This window comes from Stegostoma tigrinum, chromosome 11, assembly GCF_030684315.1.
Source record: "Stegostoma tigrinum isolate sSteTig4 chromosome 11, sSteTig4.hap1, whole genome shotgun sequence".
Taxonomy (NCBI): domain Eukaryota; kingdom Metazoa; phylum Chordata; class Chondrichthyes; order Orectolobiformes; family Stegostomatidae; genus Stegostoma; species Stegostoma tigrinum.
The window spans coordinates 48361618-48383492 of NC_081364.1; the positions used below are offsets into that span (position 1 = coordinate 48361618).

Below are 21875 nucleotides of genomic sequence, written 5' to 3' on the forward strand. Positions count from 1 at the left end.
TCTCCCAGACATTTTTTTCAGGGTTTTAAAGGCTTTGATCCATCTATCAAAAATCAGAGAACATTGCGTTGATCTTGCAAAGCAAGTTGGATTTGAAGAAGTGGAGAGTGAGGAGGTCGAAGATTTGCTCGAGTCCTGCTCTGAAGACCTTTCCACAGCTGATCTCCATCAATTTGTCACTGAGGGGGAAGTGGAAGCTGGAGTTGAGGAAGATGAAGTCCAGGATGCAGCACCACAAGAACTTTCCACTTCTGTTTTGTCTTCTATCCTGAGGGAAATTGAGAAGCAGTTGCAGCTGTAAAAGGATAATGATTACAATGCAGAACGCAGCAGGGTCGCAGATTGTGGTATAAGATCTTATTTGGCACTGTATGAATAGCTTCTCCATGAAAGAAGAAAAAGGGCAAAGCGGCAAAAACTGGATGTCTTTTTTTAAGGCAACCCCCCAAGATAAAGTCAGAAGACAATGAACCACAGCCACCCACTTCTGGATTCATTACTTTTCGGCCGAACCCTGCAACCACAACTGCACCCGAAGGTGATGATGATGATGATGACGACCCTCAGCCCCTGCATTAAGAATAGAGCAACCTCAAAACCTCCTCAAAACACCTTGACATTTTTTGAAGGTAAGGTGTTAAATTTAATTTTACTTCATTATTATAAAATGGATGAAACATTTATTCGAACTGTGCTACCCTTTGTGTTAGGCTTTTGAGTGATTTTTCAGCAATTTTGAGAGATTTTTTTTATTGGCCTGCCCCTAACCCTGCTTTTCCCATTAGCACCATTATTTCTATAGCACGATTTCCTGTAAAGCAATGTTGTGCAGGAATGCAACTATCGTGTTACGCAAAACCCTCTGTACACGCACCACCCTCTGTGTGAAAACGTTGCCTTTAAGTCCCATTTATATCCTCCCCCTCTCCCCTTAAACCTCTGCTGTCTAGTTTTGGACTCCCCGATGCTGGGGAAAAGACTTGTCAATTTATCCTATCCATGTCCCTCACAATTTTATCAACCTCCATAAGGTCACCACTGAACATCTGACACTCCAGGTAAAATACACCCAGCCTATTCAGCCTCTCCCTACAGCTAAAACCCTTCAACCCTGGGCAACATTCTCATAAATCTTCTCTGAACACTTTCAGGTTTCACAACATTGGGTGGCACGATGGCTCAGTGGTTAGCACTGCTACCTCCCAGTACCAGGGACCTGGGTTCAATTCCAGCCTTGGGTGCCTGTTTGTGTGGAGATTGCATATTCTCTGCGTGCCTGTGTGGGCTTTCGCTGGGTGCTCTAGTTTCCTCCCACAATCCAAATGTGTGCAGGGTAGGTGGATTGGCCATGCTCAATTGCCTGGATTGTTCAGGGAGGTGTAGATTAGGTAGGTTATAGGGGGGCGGGTCTGGGTGGGATGCTGTGAGGTTTGGTGTAGACTTGTTGGGCTGAAGGGCCTGTTTCCACACTGTAGGGATTCTTCTTAATCCTTCCTGTAGGAGGGATACCGGAATTACACACAATATTGCAAAAGTGGCCAAACCAATGTCCTGCACAGCTGCAACACAACCTCCCAACTCCAATACTCAAGGCACTGATCAATTAAGGTACGCATTCCAAACGCCCTTTTCACTATCATATCTATCTGGGACTCCACTTTCAAGTAACTATGAATCTGCACTTGATGGCCTCTTTGTTTAGCAACAATCCCCAGGACCTTACCATTAAGTGTATAAGCCTTGCCCTGATTTGCCTTTCCAAAATGCAGCAATTCATATTTATCTAAATTAACTCCTCAGGCCATTGGTCCATCTAATCAAGACTCCTTTGTAATCTGAGGTACTTCTTTACTGTCCACTACATTTCCAATTTTAGTGTTATCTGCAAACTTACTAACTATACCTACTATGTTCACATTCTAATCATTTATATGAATGACATAGCATTGGACCCAGCACATATTCTTGTGGCACATCACTGCTCATAGGCCTCCAGTCTGAAAATCAACCCTCCATCACCACCCTCTGTCTTCTACTTTCAAGCCCGTTTTATATCCAAAATAGCTAGTTCCGGTATTCCATGTGATCTAACTTTGCTAACCAGTCGACCATGAGGGACCTTGTCGAATGCCTTACTAAAGTATAGATCACAACCACCACTCTGCCCTTATCAATCCTCTTTATTACTTCTTCAAAAAGCTCAATCAAGCTCGTGAGACATGAGTTTCTACACACAAAGCCATGTTGACTAATCGTAATCAGTCCTTGCCTTTTCTAATACATGCAATTCCTGTCCCTTAAGATTCCTTCCATCAACTTGCCCACCACCAAAGTCAGGTTCACTAATCTATAGTTCCCTGGCTTTTACTTTCTACCTTTCTTAAACAGTGGCACAATGTTAGCTAACCTCCAGTCTTCTCGCACCTTTCCTGTGGCTATCAATGATGCAAATACCTCAGCAAGGGTGCCAGCAATCTCTTCCCTAGATTCCTCAGAGTTCTAGTGTATACCTGATCAGGTCCTGGGGAATTATCATAGAGCATAGAACATAGAGCATAGAACATAGAACATGACAGCGCAGTACAGGCCCTTCGGCCCTCGATGTTGCACCAACCTGTGAAACCAAACTGAAGCCCATATAACCTACACTATTCCATTATTATCCATATGTTTATCCAATGACCATTTAAATGCCCTTAAACTTGGCGAGTCTACACCCTTTATGCCCTTACTACTCTCTGAGTAAAGAACCTACCTCTGACATCTGTCCTATATCTATCACCCCTCAATTTAAAGCTATGTCCCCTCGTGCCAGCCATCTCCATCCAAGGAAAAAGGCTCTCACTGTCCACTCTATCCACCTGTATGCATTTTAATTTTTCTTGCTGCTTTTAAACATGGGCTGCTTTAGTACCTCAGGAGGTACAAACGGTGCTCAACATTGTGTAGTAATTGTCAAACATCCCTATGTTTTATGATTGTGGGCAGGTCATTGATGAAGCAGCTGAAGACAATTGGGTTGCTAATTCATACTGGAGTATGTGTCGTACAAGGCCAGCAACCATTAAAAGGAGCGTTTGAAACAGATTCATGTGGGATTCATTAAACCAGCCCACCTGGATCCTCGGGTGGAGGATGAGAGGTGAAGAGCAAAGCACCAGAAGAAGAAACGTAGGATGTGTAGCTTGCAGTCAGACATTTCTATAGAAGGACATCAAAGATAATGAAGAAGTCTGACTGAAGTCTGACTGTGCCGTGTCCCATCATTTTCTGGAAATCACAAACAACCTCCTGATGTCATAGTACAACCTTTGTACAATGCTGCAGGCTAAGTTGTGACTCATGGGTGTTGGTAAACACGCATTGTCAGAAGCACTGAAAGATATAACTAAGTTGTAACTTGTATTCACACTGATACTGTGAAAACCTAAAAGGGTTCAGAAAAGGCTTGCAAGGAGGTTGCCGGGGCTAGAGGGTTTGAGCTACAGGAAGAGACTGAATAGGCTGGGGCTATTTTCCCTGGAGTGTCAGAACTGAGGGCTGACCTTGTGGAAGTTTATAAAATTGCGACGGCATGGATAGGCTGAATAGCATAGGTCTTTTCCCCAGGTATGAGAGTCCAAAACTAGAGGGCGTAGGTTTAAGGTGAGAGGGGAAATATTTATAAAGGACCTAAAGGTCAGTTTAGGGAATGAGCTGCCAGGGGAAGTGATGGAGGCTGGTACAATTACAATATATAAAAGGCATCTGGATGGGTACATGAATAGAAAGTATTAGAGGGATATGAACCAAATGCTGGCAAATGGGACTAGATTAATCAAGGATATCTTGTCGGCACGGACAAGTTGGACTGAAGGGTCTGTTTCTGTGCTGTACATCTCTAGGACTCTAAGTTGAACTTCTACTCATGAGATTCCTTCCAGAGATCCACCAGGGATCTGAGCAATGTCTCCTAGTGAGGTAGTCACTGCTACATTTAGTAGGTGGCTAAGACCTTGTTCAAGATGGCTGAACAATTCATACAGTACTGCGATGATCCTGAGAGCCAGGCAAAACGGAGTGTTGCTTTTGGTACCTTTGTGGTCTATTCTCACGTGCAGGGTGTAATCAGTTGTACCTGTAAAGCCATCAGCTCCTTCATAGCAGCTTGTTGTTTTCATAAACACGAAGAGGTTCTACTGAATTAACATCCATATGGTGTGCAATCATCAGAAGCACACCCTGTAGATATGTAAAATGTGAGGCTGGATGAACACAGCAGGCCCAGCAGCATCTCAGGAGCACAAAAGCTGACGTTTTGGGCCTAGACCCTTCATCAGAGAGGGGGATGGGGAGAGGATTCTGGAATAAATAGGGAGAGAGGGGGAGGCGGACCGAAGATGGAGAGAAAAGAAGATAGGTGGAGAGGAGAGTATAGGTGGGGAGGTAGGGAGGGGATAGGTCAGTCCAGGGAAGACGGACAGATCAAGGAGGTGGGATGAGGTTAGTAGGTAGGAGATGGAGGTGCGGCTTGGGGTGGGAGGAAGGGATGGGTGAGAGGAAGAACAGGTTAGGGAGGCAGAGACAGGTTGGACTGGTTTTGGGATGGAATGGGTGGAGGGGAAGAGCTGGGCTGGTTGTGTGGTGCAGTGGGGGGAGGGGACGAACTGGGCTGGTTTTGGGATGCGGTGGGGAAAGGGGAGATTTTGAAGCTGGTGAAGTCCACATTGATACCATTGGGCTGCAGGGTTCCCAAGTGGAATATGCTGTTCCTGCAACCTTCGGGTGGCATCATTGTGGCACTGCAGGAGGCCCATGATGGACATGTCATCTAAAGAATGGGAGGGGGAGTGGAAATAGTTTGCGACTGGGAGGTGCAGTTGTTTATTGCGAACCGAGCGGAGGTGTTCTGCAAAGCGGTCCCCAAGCCTCTGCTTGGTTTCCCCAATGTAGAGGAAGCCACACTGGGTACAATGGAAGCAGTATACCACATTGGCAGATGTGCAGGTGAACCTCTGCTTAATGTGGAAAGTCATCTTGGGGCCTGGGATAGGGGTGAGGGAGGAGGTGTGGGGGCAAGTGTAGCATTTCCTGCGGTTGCAGGGGAAAGTGCCGGGTGTGGTGGGGTTGGAGGGCAGTGTGGAGTGAACAAGGGAGTCACAGAGAGAGTGGTCTCTCCGGAAAGCAGACAGGGGTGGGGATGGAAAAATGTCTTGGGTGGTGGGGTCGGATTGTAGATGGCGGAAGTGTCGGAGGATGATGCGTTGTATCCGGAGGTTGGTGGGGTGGTGTGCTCCTGAGATGCTGCTAGGCCTGCTGTGTTCATCCAGCCTCACATTTTATTATCTTGGATTCTCCAGCATCTGCAGTTCCCATTATCCCTGTAGATATGTGCCTGCTTCCCAAGGAAGTCTTATGGAAGCCTCTGTACTTTAACATCCTTAGGTGGCAAATTTGTCCAAGCTCACTGCATGATTTCAGAGATGGATCCTTGGAACATAGTGTACCAACTTGACATGGTTATTGATGCTGATGAGGAACCCTTGAATTGCAGCCAAAGAACAGTAAACAGGCTGACCAAGACCACAACTGAGCAGACAATTGGCTTATTGAAGATTGATTTGTTGTCTTGACTGTGTCAGTGCAACAATGCAGAATGCTCCATTGAAGGTTTCCATGATCATAATGATCTGCTACACTGCACACAGTCAACCATTCGAGAAAGGGAAATTCTTGCAGCCAGAGGACTTGGATGAGCCACATTCATCTGATGAAGGTAATTGGGAGAAGGATGCAGTTATCTAAGCAAAGGATGGTATATTATTTAGTACTTTGAGAGTCTGAGATAATGTGTCTTTATTCTTGAATGACCTGATTAATTGATAATACGCATTTACATTGATTTCAGGAAAGGGCATTGATTCACAACTGATTTGATTTGATTTATTTATTATCATGTGTATTTTGTTACAAAACAGAGTGAAAAGTGTCCAATGCCATCTTAAAATACAGAGACATAAACCAAAACATAGAATATAAAGGCAGAAAAATGAATAAAGAAAAAATGTTCAGCTTTACAGTCTTTCTTGGCAAGTGCTCTGTCATGGGTCAGGCACAAATCCCCTTCGCTGTGCTGCTGCTGCTGGAACAAAAGTCACCACACTTCAGTTCCATCTTATCTCCACCGATGCCCTTACCACTATGAATCATTGCTGGATCTCCACAATGTTCCTTTTGTCCCCTCTTGGATAGTGGAATGACTTAAATCCAAAAAGAATCAGATAGCCCTCAGGAAGCCATTTCTTTCATCCTACTGTATCCAGGTTTAAAGTATCAAATTAGAAGCTCAGAGTAGACTATGATGTTCTGCACATGACAGAAAGCTTGCATCAAAGGTATCAGCTATGGAGTGATGCACAGGGAGCCCTGTGATAATCTTATTTACACCCGCTTCAGAAGTTCTGATGTCCTTGAGTGCCTCTTGCCTAAGACCTCCAACATGCATTGCCATGCTATCTTAATTTTCCTACTACTTACCCAGACTCATCACCCAGCCTCCCCGTGCACATCATCCCATCCATGGAAAGGACCAAATTCCAACCACCTCCTTACAAACAGTATGATGATGATGATGATGCAGAGGCTCATATTGCAAGTAAGAAAACAATAATCACTTAAGAAAGGACTCAGCAATAGCCAGACAGAACTATTGATCAGGAATATGTAAACTATAACCATTTGTCACTTAGAATTGTCTAAATGCTTTTTTCTGGTGCACTTTTCAGAGCGACATAGAAGTGTGGGCCTCATATATATAATTGAGGAGAGGTAGGCTGCTGGACGTGATAGATTGTGTCCTGTGATGACCCTGGGGGAAATCCTCTTGGTGCCCAAGATCTGAAGAGCCCTGACATCCTGAGGGGCTAACGCAGAAGTGCAGCCCCTTCTCTGAGGTTGTGACAGAAGAGCTGAGAAGTGCCTGTGCATCATCAGAGCACCCTGAGTGGTAGCCCCACATACAACAGGCTGCTAATCTGCCATCGTCTTTGTGCACCATAGCATCTCCCCGTCTACCAGAGTTGGGGTCACCTGGTGAGGAGTCCAAGGGTCTCATCTTATTCTCACCTGGCCTCTGAGAGCAGAATGCTTATGACCAAAATGTTGGTGCACAGGCTGCAGCAAATCTGGCAGCCACTAGGCAATCTAGTAGATTTTGCTTTACACGAATGTGCAGGATTGATGCAGGAAACCACATGTTCGTACAGCTGACATATTGCAGCATGCCAGGCCTGGATAGACTACCCTATTATCTGCGCATGGCTGTGCATGCCTCTGGCTGCTCTGTCAGATATTGACAATACTGCCCTCTTCTTCTTTCTGCCATTAAATTTCACTCGTGGTTTGAGTGAAAATGTCCCATTATCTGAAATTTACTCTCCTGAACAGGAGATGGCAGTAAAGACTGGCAGTAGATTAAGTTAATTTATATTTGATTGCAGCAACATTATTCTATATTAGGTCTCACTCTATATAAGTACAACTCATCAAGATATTGCTATTGATATATTTTATAGTTGATATATTGAGAATACAAATAAATTGCTCCAATAACTTTTACCAGATGCTTGTCATTCTATACTTGTGTCCCAATTTGTTGGAGGTTATTATTTGAATTTAACCCCTCTTAGGCAAAACAAATGCATAGAAACATATTACTACTGTTGCTAACGCTTCAATTTTGCTAAGACATTTTGCAAAATATTTTGGGAAGCTAGTTAAGTATGCATAGGAGTGAAGATGGGTTATTCTGGCCTAGTCGATGAATTGAGTTGGGAGATGGTTCCAATGAAACATGAACAATATTAGAGTATTTGAGTTGAATGACCTGTTTTTATACTGTAGACTTTTGATTTGGTTTAATTTATTATTGACAAATGTATCTATGTACAGTGAAAAGTTTTGTTCTGCATGCAGCCTGGGCAAATCATACCATAAAAAGTGCATTAGGGCAATAGAACAGAGCGAAGAATAGACTAAGAATTGATGTTTAGAGGAGCAGAATGGTTATCAGGTATGTAAGAATATGATCTGCTATAGACAGCTTGTAAAATGTTGCCACTCTGCAGCACCATCTTGAATAAACTGCACACAAACTACTGATATAAACTGTATTTAATCTCTCTAAATTAGCTCAAAATGTTGTATATTCAATAAAAATTACTCATACCTCAGTGTTTGCAGACACAAGCTTATTATGCTTGACCTCACAGAAGAATATTGGCAAGGATTAGAGTGGTGAATGTGTGGAATTCACTGCCAGGTCATTCACTGCCAATGAGGCCAGGTCATTGAATACATTTCTGACTGAGATAAATAGGTTCATGATTATTGAGGGGATCAAGGGTTTTAGGGAGAAAGAAGGATAATGGAGTTGAGGAACTTATCAGCCATGGTTGAATGGCAGAGAAGACTTGAAGGCCCGAATGGCCTAATTTCTGCTCCTCTATCTTATGGTCTTATGGAATAGTGCTTTGGTGAGCCTGAGGTTGTTGTGTCAGGCTGTCAGAGATATCGGCAGTCTATTGTGTGTGTGGTCCACCTATGTATGCCTGACTAAGTTGTCGATGTACTTCTAGAATTCTTAGCCAGACAGCCATCCAACCACCCTATCTATCACCAACCCACCCGTGGACATCCTACCTCTCCATCCCTGACCTAGAGGTGTGCGTATGTGACCTGGACAACTTGCAGTGACCACCCTAAAGTCTTGCAATTTTGCAATCTCTTCTCTTACAAAGGGAAGAAAACAGATCTGTGAGTGAGCAAAAGTGAGGCGCTCATCCAGTAGAAAAAGTGTACTTGACTATGAGACATGTACATCACATTGAATAAGGATTAGAGTATTAACATAGAGTGATTAAATGGAGAAATGATTAAGTGTATGGACACTGAAGGAGTGGCTGTAGCCAAGGTGAACATCAACACGGCCGGGCACAGATGATAAAGGAAGTCATAGTGCCTAACTGTCTGCCTCTCTTCTGTCACTTCAGCCTGGATTTTATTGAACTCAGGGTCAAGGTAATAGAAGTAGAGAGTCAAATAAAGGAGTGCAGACCAGATTGGGATGCTTCCTTGACACAGTAAGTTTCACAGTGGTGGGCAGGTGGTAGACTGGTGCTTGAACCATTTGCCCACTTCACAGAACCTTCCTCCTGTCAGCTTCAAGGAATCAGGAACCCAGGGCATCATCACAGCAAAAGGCTCCATAACTCCATAAAGGGCCTTCAGCGAAAAAGGCAAGTCTTACACTCCCAATTCCTTCTATGGCCATCTTGAACTTATTATTTCTAATTACCTATTTGAAGACACCTTGATTTTGAGGTTCCCAAAAGTTACTGATTTGCCTCTGCAGCACCTACCTCTCTTTCAGCCATGCTAGGCAGGTTTTGTGACTGTTGCCTTTACCCTGGGTGTGTGCACGTCCCCCATTTGGTCCCAATGTCAGGATCCAAAGTCCCCAGGAAAATTCAGCTTTTCGGTGCAGTTTGTCAGATATGACACAGTGTGAAGCCATTCCACCCTCCAAGCTGGACAGTAAGGGCCATAATATCCAATTTAAAGAAGAGTTGACCGCCTTTCTAATGACTTGGGCAATATTTATTCCTCAGCCAGTAACTCCAAAGCAGACTAGCTAGTTGTTTATCTCATTATTCTTTCTGGGATCTTGCTATATACACAGTGATTACTGATAATAGGTGATTTACAATAGTCACAGCAGTTCACTTCTTGCTTGTAAAATGTATTGGTGTGCTTGAGAGAGAGGTAACAAATGTAAATCTTTTCTTATTCAATTTGCAGAAAAATGCATTTAATTTTAAAAAGTCCTCTTTAAATGTTTTAACTTGAATTACAAGTATACAACATAAATGGTTATTTGTTTAAAGTATTATGTTTTCCTGCATTAAAATATTCCACTTCTACCTTTACTCAAATGTCAGCAGCTGATCAAATCTTTCCACAGCCCAAGCTTCCTTTTGTCACAGTGAAGTATGTGCTCAATGTAGAGCTCCCATCTTGAGTCAGCTGATTTAAGAAAACTTCATGATCACCACATAAATATTCATGTATATCTTTACAATGTCAGCCAGTGTTGTGAGACCTGTTGGAGACCATTAGCATGTCATGATAATCTATATATAACCTTGCTAAACTGTGAAGACAACTGAAATTATATGTGTTCTTGGTATAATGATAATTATTATTACGCAATAGACTACGATAATATGTATGTTACTTTGATATGTTACCATTGTGGAGGAATTGAAGAATGTAATTTTTCTCTAATGTTGAGAGCTTTTCTGGGCAATTGCTCAGGGATAAGAATGATTGATGTCAAGCAATTTTCTTTTGCCAGAGGTGTTCTTGCAGCAGAAGATTAGCTCTTCTGGGACTGTGAATGCATTTGAAATTCACCAAGTCAATTGGACACTGATAGCACATGATCAACTTCTGAGGAAGTCATTTTCACAGCAGACTTGCTGACTCTATTTAAACCATGACAGAAACATGAGATGGCATTCAAAGGTGTTTATTGAAATACTGTACAGTTTCTATATATATTTATAGCTGATGGGAGTGCCTTTCACATCAAAATGAAGACAAGCTTACATTGCTGCATACATGTCAATACTTCTCTTAACTTTTCCTTTTGAACCTCAATGTACATCATTCCACAGACACAGTTTTCTTTCTGTAACTCATGCAATCTCCTTTGCAGAGTGTGAAAACTACACGGGCATTTTATACTTGAGTTCCAATGTCTCTCTTACTCGTGTCTAAAAGTAAATTAGATTTAACCACGCCCCCATTCCTGACATACTATACTTTAAAAAAAATCACCCTTTGTGATCATTTCCATCTTTGGCAATTCCTTGGTCAATCTTTATTAAAAAAGGTGAAAACTTTAACTGCGTGAAGTGCATCAATCCCTCCAGAATGTTAAAGTTTTCAATTTTGTCAAATTAACATCTCTCCTCATTGAAGTAAATACATTTTCACCATAATGAGTCCATGGATGGCTGGACAAAGTTTATTTGGGCTGAAAATCAAGTGCATTTGATCTAATATTCATGCCCTCTCGCCCCGGACTCTGCCACTGGGACGAATTTGTTTCCATCTATCTCATTTTTTCACATTGTAATATTTCTGACTTACTCATGTAACTTTATGCTGCTCGGATGGAAAAGAATTCTTTATCCTTATTTGTATCTCTTTAGAGCGCACAGCATCACAATGAAGCAGCAGAAGGCCAAAGCAGGAAAATACTTCTCCAGAATAAGTGTGAATTTTGCTAATCATCAAAGAAGGGGACAGCCTAAATTTCCAATAAGGCACACAGAATCCATCCTACTTTAAAACAATGGTGAATCAGGTGTACAAGAACCTTGTGCGCCACTAACTTTATCTTGAAGGTGGCTACAATTTTTAAAAATGATTTTACACTAGCAGAAGAAAAATCACAAGAGGGAATCCATGGCAGGACAACATAGAGCCTGAATTACGCCACAACACAATGCTGCCTGAATCTTAGGTAATAAAATGTGAGGCTGGATGAACACAGCAGGCCAAGCAGCATCTCAGGGGCACAAAAGCTGACCTTTCAGGCCTAGACCCTTCAGAGAGGGGGATGGGGTGAGGGTTCTGGAATAAATAGGGAGAGAGGGGGAGGCGGACCAAAGATGGAGAGAAAACAAGATAGGTAGAGAGGAGCGTATAGGTGAGGAGGTAGGGAGGGGTTAGGTCAGTCCAGGGAAGACGGACAGGTCAAGGAGGTGGGATGAGGTTAGTAGGTAGGAGATGGGGGTGCGGCTTGAGGTGGGAGGAAGGGATGGGTGAGAGGAAGAACAGGTTAGGGAGGTAGAGACAGGTTGGACTGGTTTTGGGATGCAGTGGGGGGAGGGGAAGAACTGGGCTGGTTTTGGGATGCAGTGGGGGAAGGGGAGATTTTGAAGCTTGTGAAGTCCACATTGATACCATTGGGCTGCAGGGTTCCCAAGCGGAATATGAGTTGCTGTTCCTGCAACCTTCGGGTGGCATCATTGCTGCCTGAATCTTTGCTGTCTCAACCTGCCCATGGAGGATCGAATTTCAGCTCCCACCTCACTCAGTGACCCTGCTTATCATGTTCCCTGTTCTTGCAGACTCCATAAAATCCAACCACCTCCTGCACTACCATGTCAATGAATCCCAATCAGGAAATCTGTTTGCATCTCAATTATGCTAGTGTCCACTCCTTTTTATTCTAGTGATCATTTCTGATCTTGTCACGTGCCCTCTTTGAGTAGATTGGGGAAAAGCTGTAACAGACATGCTGTGCATAAGTCAGACATTCAAATACGGTTGGGAGTGGGGCAAATGTTGCTATCTGGAATATAGAGATAATGAGAACTGCAGATGCTGGGGAATCCAAGACAGCAAAGTGTGAGGCTGGATGAACACAACAGGCCAAGCAGCATCTTAGGAGCAGAAAAGCTGACTTTTTGGGCCTAGAGCCTTCTGCTTCTAAGATGCTGCTTGGCCTGCTGTGTTCATCCAGTCCCACACTTTGTTGTCTGTGATTAGAATATCACATTTCTTGACAAGCTGATTGAATTACATTTCAGCTGAACACAAACAAGGCAGCTGTAATAAATCTGTGATTGAATTCCTGCTTTCAACAAATGTCACTCTACGGTTTTGGAGGTGTAACCAGTCAATGTTTGTGTTAGACACCTAGAGACGACGTAATTTTTGAATTCCAAACAAAGGCATCAATCTTGCCTCCTCAAAGGAGACAAACTACAAACTTCACGAGCAAAAATCATACGGTGCTGTCACCCGCAAAACTTTGAAGAAAATGTGGAAAACTTTGAGTGTCTTCTTTCTATTTAAATCATTGACAGGTTAGCATTTATAATGACCTAAGACAATATTTCACTAATTTTAAAAATTAACAAATGGAACGTATTATGGAGCACAATACACATGTCAGTAATAATGATTAAAATGGTTAAATAATATGAAGATTTTAAAGTGTCTTTAGTAATAGGGCATTATATTTCAAGCAACAGAAAAGGGTCAGTTACTTCTTACAATTTATAAAGGGTTTTAATAACTTGATTCCCTTGCTTTAACTTAATGCTGTTGCATTAAGTTTAACAATGCATTTCAGTTGCTCTCCTGGTGAAAGCTGCATACTAATTGTTTACTGTGATGATATACTTGGAAATAATTCAAATATATTATTAGGAAATTGGTAATGATGGAAGAGATCTTCTGGCCTCCTGATGGTTGGAGACTGGGCATGTCCCCAAAAATGTGCATCGAGACCATATAGTACTCTCAATGCATGGATAGTGGAAATCGCTTGGAAATTTTCTAAAAATCTCTTGGGGAATTATCCTCTGTCTCCAACTTTGAATTAGAGCCGGGAGCTTTGGTCGTTTCTAAGCCACTTACCACATAGGTATTCAAGAAAAGTTAGACAAAGTCCGTGTCTAACTTCTGGGTAACTATAATAATAACCTCCCTGATTACAAAGTGTGGAGCTGGATGAACGCAGCAGCCCAAGCAGCATCTTAGGAGCACAAAAGCTGACGTTTCAGGCCTAGACTCTTCATCAGAAAAAGACTCTGAACTGAACACAGCCTGATTCCTGCCTGAACTGACAAACCCATGACCTCTTGCTTACTGCTTCCTCCCCAATGAACCTCTGACCGAACTACCTCCCAACTCCCTGACTACCCAGTGACCCTGCCTAACTGCTCGCCCAAACTGACTTTCCCTACACAAGTAAGCCTTTGAGCCTGACTTGGCTCCCAACACCTTACTACCCTGACCTGACTGGATAACTCACAAACTTGATCCAACTACACTCCACCCTCCAAAATACCCCCTCAAGCACCTGATGATACTTGGACTTCAGGGTTACATTATGAGGAGAGATTACACAAATTAGGCCTGTTTTCTCTAGAAGTTAGGTTAAGGGGTGATTCGATCTATGTGTTTAAGATATTAACGAGAAAAGACAGATTGAATAAAGGTAAACTATTGCCACTGGTTGGGGTTTCTAGAATTAGGGCCATACCATTCATGTTAGGAAGCAGTCCTACAGCACAGCGTAGTAGATGTTGGAACTCTCTTCCACAAATAGCAATGGAGGCTGGATGGATTGTTAATTTTAAACCTGAAGATAGATAAGATTTTGTTAAGAAAAGGTATAAAGGAATATAGGTCTAAGGCAGGTATATGGAGTTAGGCCACAGACCAGCTATGAGCTCATTGAATGGCGGAGCAGACTTGAGGGGCTGAATGCACAATTCCTGTCTCCATGTTCTTATTATGACCTATATCCCACATCCCACCACCACGCAACTAACTCCCTCGAAACTCCTGAGCCTTAGATCCTATCCACCCACTTGCCACCTTATTTTTCCACTCATCTGCCATCCTATTTCCTCACACACCCAGTTATCCTCTTAACCCCTCACCACTTGCCACCCTCCCCTGATCCTCTGCCACCTCCCTGTTTCACCCACCTGCCACCCTTCCACCTTGCCCATCTGACACTCTACCTCCTCACTCACACAGCTGCTGTTCAGTGTCTTTTCTTCTCTGTCTATCTAACCCAATTACCCAATACATGAGCAAAAATCCTAATCCAAATTCCTGAAATTAGTGAAAAAGAAACATTTTTAAAATTAAGTTGCTAACCCTGGAAAATATTATACTCCCTTTAAAACTTGAAATAACACAATTGTTTCCTTCATCTAGGTACTCATTGTGCACCAACTATTTCTGGTGTGAACCCATTGAATCTCAATCTTCAAGAAGATGCGAAAATCCATCAACTACTCACTACAATTACAGTTGCTGTGCCTGCAGGCGACACTTTAGTTGGTGGCCCAGTAATCATTAATGCTGATCCTGCGAAATATCCATTTGATATAATTCCAAATGCAACAAATATGTGGGATGTAAGTTTTAAAGCACGTCATTTGTAGGGGTCCTACGTGCAGATTATTTTATAAAATTGCAGAATCTAATGCATAAAACTGTGTAGCCTCTTAAAAAACAAATTCTTAACAATATCAAAATTGGTAATGTATCTTTTTAGTAATTTGTCTGAATTATTATTACTTACAAATTTGAACTTTTAAATATAATCTGAGGGATAAAACTATACTTAGCACAGTGTTCTACTTCCATAGAGATGCTTTGAACAAATACTACAGATTGTTGAAGTTTCTAATTTTCACAGTTTGTTCAGTCTCAGTCTGGTTCCCAGTTTGCTCAGTGTCATTCTGGTTCCTGGTTATTTAGATTTGTGAACTCAGGTTTGATGTTTTCCTGGACTTGTGATCACATGACACTTCCTCACAGTTTGGTAATATTATCGTATCGCTATCACCAAGAGCCAGATGAGATATTTCTGCTTTATAATGATGCAAACAGAGTCATAGGGATGCATAGCATTGAAACAGACCCTTCAGTCTGACTTGTCCATGCTGACCAGATATCCTGTATAAATCTAGTCCTATTTTCAATTATTTGGCTGATATCCCTCTAAACCGTGCCTATTCACAGACTCATCCAATTACCTTTTAAATATTGTAATTGTACCAACCTCCACCACTTCCTTTGGCAGCTCATTGCATGCATGCACCACCCTCTATATGAAAAAGTTGCCCCTTGAGCCCCTTTTAAATCTTTCCCCCTCACCTTAAACCTATGCCCTATAGTTGTGGACTCCCCAACCTGGGAAAAAGCCCTTGTCTGTTTTTCCTATCCATGTCCCTCAATGATTTTATAAACAGCTATAAGGTCACCCCTCAGCCTCCAACTCTCCAGGGGAAATAGCCCAAGCCTATTCAGCCTCTCTCTGTAGCTCAAAATGACATAAATTAAATATTATATGCAAGATTTAAAGGAAAAGAAGGTTTAAACAATAAATGCGTATGTAGTGTTTCGACAGTATTGATCACAACAAGAAACACTAAGTGGTTACATTGATCCAACAAGTAGGTAAATGTAAAATCACATTAGTCCCACCACCATAGGGCATCTTTCTCATTTGAGACAGACGACTGGTGTGTCCTGTAAAAATGAATTAAGTCTAAGGTTTTCATACAATTTTAACATTTTTTACAATACACACCAATAAAGAAAAGTTTTGAATAAAATCAAAACCAAACTTAGTTCAATTTACTGATTTCCACTACCACCAATAAACTTCAGAGTGAGATTCAGTCCTTAGAGAGCAGTATCAAGTTGTTTGAATCATTTAGTGCAACACAACAACTCAAAGCCTTTGACCAGATCCCATGGGATCAAGAACTGAATCCTTCCCTGAGGTCAGGAAACGTTATTTCGGCTCCCGTGGTCTCTTATCCTTAGATTGGTGTCTGAATCTGTCTGATAGTAATACCTCTTCTCTACCATTCCCTGCCTGGCTGGAAGCCAAGCCAATCAGTTAGGCTGATTTCAGAGTGGGCAAACCCATGAGGAGTTTTCTATTTCAGTAGACCTCCCAGCTTTCACTGGTTTGAAACATTTATCCCCATGAGGGCTAGATAATGTAGTGACTGAGATTAATTATTAGAGAGTGTACACAACGCTAGAGAATAGGAAAACTGAGACTGATGGCCCGATTTTCCTTTGGAAGTAGGGAATTGGGATTCAGGGCTGAATGCAAGTCATGCTTCCAATTCTTTCTTCAGATTGCTGGGGACTGAGATTTTGTAGTCCTAATGGTAATAATTGGCCAGAATGTGGATCCTGGGGGTAATGGGGCAAACCTGAGGTGGGATAATTCTAGATTGGGCAAGTTGAAGCATTTTCTTCCATTCTTACATACGCAAGTCTGGATCTTCCTCTGGATAAACTTCAAACATTGAGATCTATTGGGAAGCCTCAAATTACATTTAAGTTAATTTGAAAGAATTTTAGAAGTATTTCAAACGTCTGTTAAAACATTTCAATTTTTTGCTCCCCACCCCTCTCACCCACCCTAACTATTCCCTATCCAACCCTTTCCCTTGTCTTCCACTCTCCATTCCCTATCTTCCATCCATTATTGACTTTGTGAAAATACAAACTCACAAGTCATACTAGAAAAGATGGATTAATTATTTTCAAGAGCCCATAAATCCCCCGGATAAACAATTTGACCTCAAAACAGCAATTTTTTTTCTTTATTCATTCACGGGATGAGGGCATTGTTGGCTAGGCAGCATTTATTGCCCCTCCCTAAGAGTCAACCACGTTACTGTGGGTCTGGAGTCACATGTAAGCCAGACCAGGTAAGGAGAACAGTTTGCCCCCCCCTTCAGGACACTAGTGAACCAAATGGGTTTTTCTGACAATTGGCAATGGATTCATGGCCATTATTAGACTGTTAATTCCAGATATTTCACAGATGTCTAAATTGAAAACATTACAGCAATTGAAAATGCTTAATAAATTGCATTTTCTCTAAAGTTCTTACCTGCCTCCAGGCAACTGGTATAAACCTTGACAGCTGCTAAACACTGGATGTATTGCACAGATCAGAAAATATTTGGGAGATGGCTGGTTAATGAGTTTCCCACAGAAAACAATGAAGTTGTTAATAGGAGTGGGGCTGATCAAAGCTTGTTCACTCTCCCAACCTTAGGAATGTGGCAGATGACAAAAACAGATTTGGGATTTCTGACCGTGCCACTTGGCAGCCATTATTTTGCCATTGTGCCTCAATTCCTGTCTGAGTCAACATGAAAATACCTGAGGATCAAAGAATTGAGGAATTGGAATTGAGAGCCATGGAGGTTTAGAGGAAGAGAGAGAATAAACTGAAAGTCAGAGATTCACCAAATTGAGTTAACTATTCAGAAGGAATGACTCCAAAGCATTAGTGGCAAAATAACTAGTTAATTGATCCTTCAGCATTATACACTGATTTATTTTTGTTCCTCTACTTTTGCTTCTTAATAGTTAGTGACAACCAACAGCCCAAAGCTGGATTTTGAAACCACTACACGATACACACTTCAACTGCTCGTTAAAGATGAAAAGGATAGCTCTGCTTCTCAGACCATCATAATAAACATCCTTGATGTGAATGAACCGCCTGCCTTTCTGGGAACTTTGGCTGAAAAAGGTACATATCTATTTTGAATTACAGGTAGTAAATCTGTCTCAACTAGCAAAGGAAGCCAGTTTAAAAAGGTATACATGACAATGGCTTGGAATTCATTGCAGTACTAATGTCGATGAAGAATGCTTTAAATTAAATGGTTGTGATGCCTGATGCCACAATGGAAATTTTACACTGCAAATGATTAAAATACAATGCAAGCAACACAATAGCCGATTGGGTGTGAGGTTTCTAATTTCTGATACACGAACAGAGGGACCTTGACCTGACATGCAATGAAACAAAAGGTTATTTAACAGAGATGCACTTTGGTGCAATTACTCTGACCCACAGATAAGTTGCAGACTGTATGGACTGAACAGTGAGGCTGGATTAATTTCATTGAGTTTTTATTAAAACAGTATAAATATATAAATCACATGAAGAAAACATTCATATGCAGAGGATTATTTTGTGAACTGTCTATAATTTCCAGCCATATTTCTCTGCTGCTTATGATCCACAAACCCCATCAGCTCAGCAGTTTAATAATTTATATTAGAAAAAGAGTAGTTGGCAGAAAACCAGACCATGTCTGCCTGTCAAAACGTTTATTTCTTTGCTTAATTGAGATTCCAATTAAGTTTCTAGAACAAATTTAACCCTCAGGCAACCTGCTGAGTGATTGAATACTGGTTCTGAGCCTTCCAGCACCATTCTGTGAAGGTCTAAGTGATTGTGGTGATCACTGATGTTATTTCAGTAAACTCAATCTCACCTCTGATTTTAATGGGAAGGAGATACAATAATTAGGTATCCAACCTTTTTGGCAAGGATCTCTGTGACCTAGTGCAGAAGGCTCAAGAAATGATGTTGCCTTGTTAATAATAGTTTAATTCACTGAAATCATAATTTCTTGGAATTTCTTTCCAGTTTAATGACATGCATGACAGATGCAAGATTACTGCAGGATGCTGCAAATTTAGGGCAGATATTTTGTTTAGGAACTTAAATCATATCAACCCAAAATGATATTTTGCATGAGTACAATTTTTCAATGATGTTAATGTGTTCATCTATAAGGTTGACTCTTGTGATAATTTAGCTAAGTGTAATTTCTGTCAGTGATGCCTGGCAAATTTTCACATGCAGCCATCCAAACACATCTTGCCATCTACCTACCATGCCCCTGTGGCAGTCCTTTTGTCTGATGCAAATCTATCGGGGTGGCACGGTGGCTCAGTGGTTAGCACTGCAGCCTCACAGCACCAGGGACCCAGGTTCAATTCCAGCCTCAGGTAACTGTCTGTGTGGAGTTTGCACGTTCTCCCCGTGTCTGCGTGGGTTTCCTCTGGGTGCTCCGGTTTCCTCCCACCGTCCAAAGATATGCAGGCTGGGTGGATTGGCCCTGCTAGATGCCTGTAGTGTTTAGGGGGATGGGTCTGGGTGGGATGCTCCAAGGGGTGGTGTGGATTCGTTGGGCCAAAGGGTCTGTTTCCACACTGTAGGGAATCTAATCTATTTTTTCTGATCATTTTAGCCAGAAGTACCCACCATCACCCCCCCAAGAGGAAAGGATGCTGATCCTGATTGCCCAGAGTGGCCAAATAACCTTGTCCAAGCCTCAAGTCTGATATCATAGGGTTCCCTTGCCCTCATGTGCCAGGACCATGTGACCAACAGGTGTTTCCCTGGACTTCACTGAGGGCCACTTCCCTTAGACTTTAGGGCATGCTGTTTGCTTGTTAAACATGGATGTGTGTTTGCTGTGTAAGCTGCTTGCACATGGTACAGCTGTGAGATTAAGGCAGCAGCATGCTGTATGGCAGATGTCCATCCCCGGATGGATAACTGCAGACCAGCAATGACAAACTGCCTGGCTTTTTGTGTCAGCACTGAGTAGCAAAATGGAAATGTGATCTTTAAAACTGTGGCTGAGGGGACAAAATGCAAACAGGAATGCTGTGAGCATCTAGGTAAGTGCTAAGTGAGTTCATGCTCACAGAATGAGTGAACAGATCTGAGCTGCAGCTCAGTCCAGTGTAAGCTAGAGGTTTGTCCTTGCATGCAACGTGTTTCATTTTAGTTCTGTTCAATTTACTAATCATTTCAAATTTTCAATTCCATGGATTGCGATAACATTACTAGTAACCAAGAGAATTTAGCGGGTCCTAAAGCTAAGCGAGAATATCTTTCCATTTCTTCCAGATTATATTTTAAAAAACTGATTGAGAAGGTCAACCTGAGGCTCTCTATTAAGTGTGTTTGCCAATTGCAATGAATTCATGTCATTCTTTATGATTACACTTTTGACATTGCAACAAATTTGACCAGAAGAAATTGCCATCCAGACTGGACTACTTTGACTAAGAAGTGAATGCTGGAGCTATGCACAGAGCAGAATTTTTGTAGAAGTTGAATATGTGACCATAGGAACAAGTGTAAACCATTTTCTTCCTCCCAGCCTGTTACTCATAACTTCGCTTGATATTGCTTTAAACCTGTCCCTGTCAAAATAACATGAACAGAAGTGGAAAGGTGACACCAGCTCAATCAGTAATTTATCATTCTACCAATGAAATGTGCAGCCAAGAAAACTGGCGCAAGAAGCTTTGTGATGCCAAGATATATTTATAAGTAATGATTTGCTGCACTTTTCGTTAATTTCATCAAATAAGAACAAACATTAAATGAGCTCTGTAAAAGATTTCACAGAAAGAAATGCCTAAATGCTCATCTTGAGGACAATATTTTAGGATGTAAAATGGAAATGCAGCCCAGAAAAGGGTTGTAACAATCCTGTAAGCCATCTACTAAAGTCTTTAACTCATGACTATAAATTTGCACACATTAACCCCGTAAAGAACATATCAAAAAAGCATAAAAGTGCCAAGGTCAGATTATTTATCAAATTATCAAGTGGAAGTCACGTAACACCTAGGCAGGACAGTGATCTACAGCCAATGTCTTTTTAGTGTTTCCTAGCAACCTTTTACAAAGTGGTATTGACAATGGCTGGGAGCGGTTCATCCGCCCATCAACTCAACCCAGGAATAATGTGTAGAATAAGAAGTCTTATACGTGAAAATGAGTAGTGGCAGAAAAGATAGAGAATTTTTATTTTGGTAATTTATATAAATATTACAGTACGTGGCTTATTTGTTCTAAAAAATTTCTCACTTCAAAGTAATAAAGCAACTCCACATTAAGCAATGCATTAAACAAAACCTCTGGAAAGCATGGATGATAACCAAATCACCTGATTTGATAATTCATGCATTTATATCAAATTAGTTTGTCCACAGTTTTAGTGGAAACATTGACCTGTTTAATGTAAATAGATTTAACATCTCTGCTAAATAGCAGACAAAAGAATTTTATACAAGTACAGGTTGTGCATTTGCCTGTTAATATTTCACAGGGAATTTCCCAGCCACCATTTACAAACCAGAAAACTATAACTGACACTTGAAGATGGCTTCCTTGTGCTCAATATATCAGTATAATAAACATATTTTGCACAGAGCCTTGTTATTATTTTGTGACACAAGAGATATCTTCCCTCTGCTCCTAAACAGAGAAGACTGTGTGTTCCTGAGCTTTGAAATTTATTCTATGTTGCAGATGCTGAAGTTTACATTGCAGAAGACACTGCTGTCAACACACCAATATATAAAGTTGCAGCAAAGGATCCAGACAAAAATGATGTGTTAACAGTAAGACAGAATACTGCTTGCTAAAAAAA

General features: G+C 41.6%; 1 protein-coding gene across 1 annotated transcript in view; it reads left to right on the forward strand.

Annotated features, from left to right (window-relative positions):
- Positions 1–12813: 12813 nt before the first annotated feature.
- The window catches only part of LOC125460508 (cadherin-related family member 3-like), a 61103-nt gene continuing 52041 nt past the window's right edge, over positions 12814–21875 (forward strand). The window contains exons 1-4 of the mRNA XM_048548047.2: positions 12814–12920; positions 14791–14993; positions 17989–18154; positions 21755–21846. Of these exons, the coding sequence (XP_048404004.2) occupies positions 12875–12920; positions 14791–14993; positions 17989–18154; positions 21755–21846 (507 nt within the window). The 5' untranslated portion in view covers positions 12814–12874. The remainder of the gene's footprint in view (positions 12921–14790; positions 14994–17988; positions 18155–21754; positions 21847–21875) is intronic.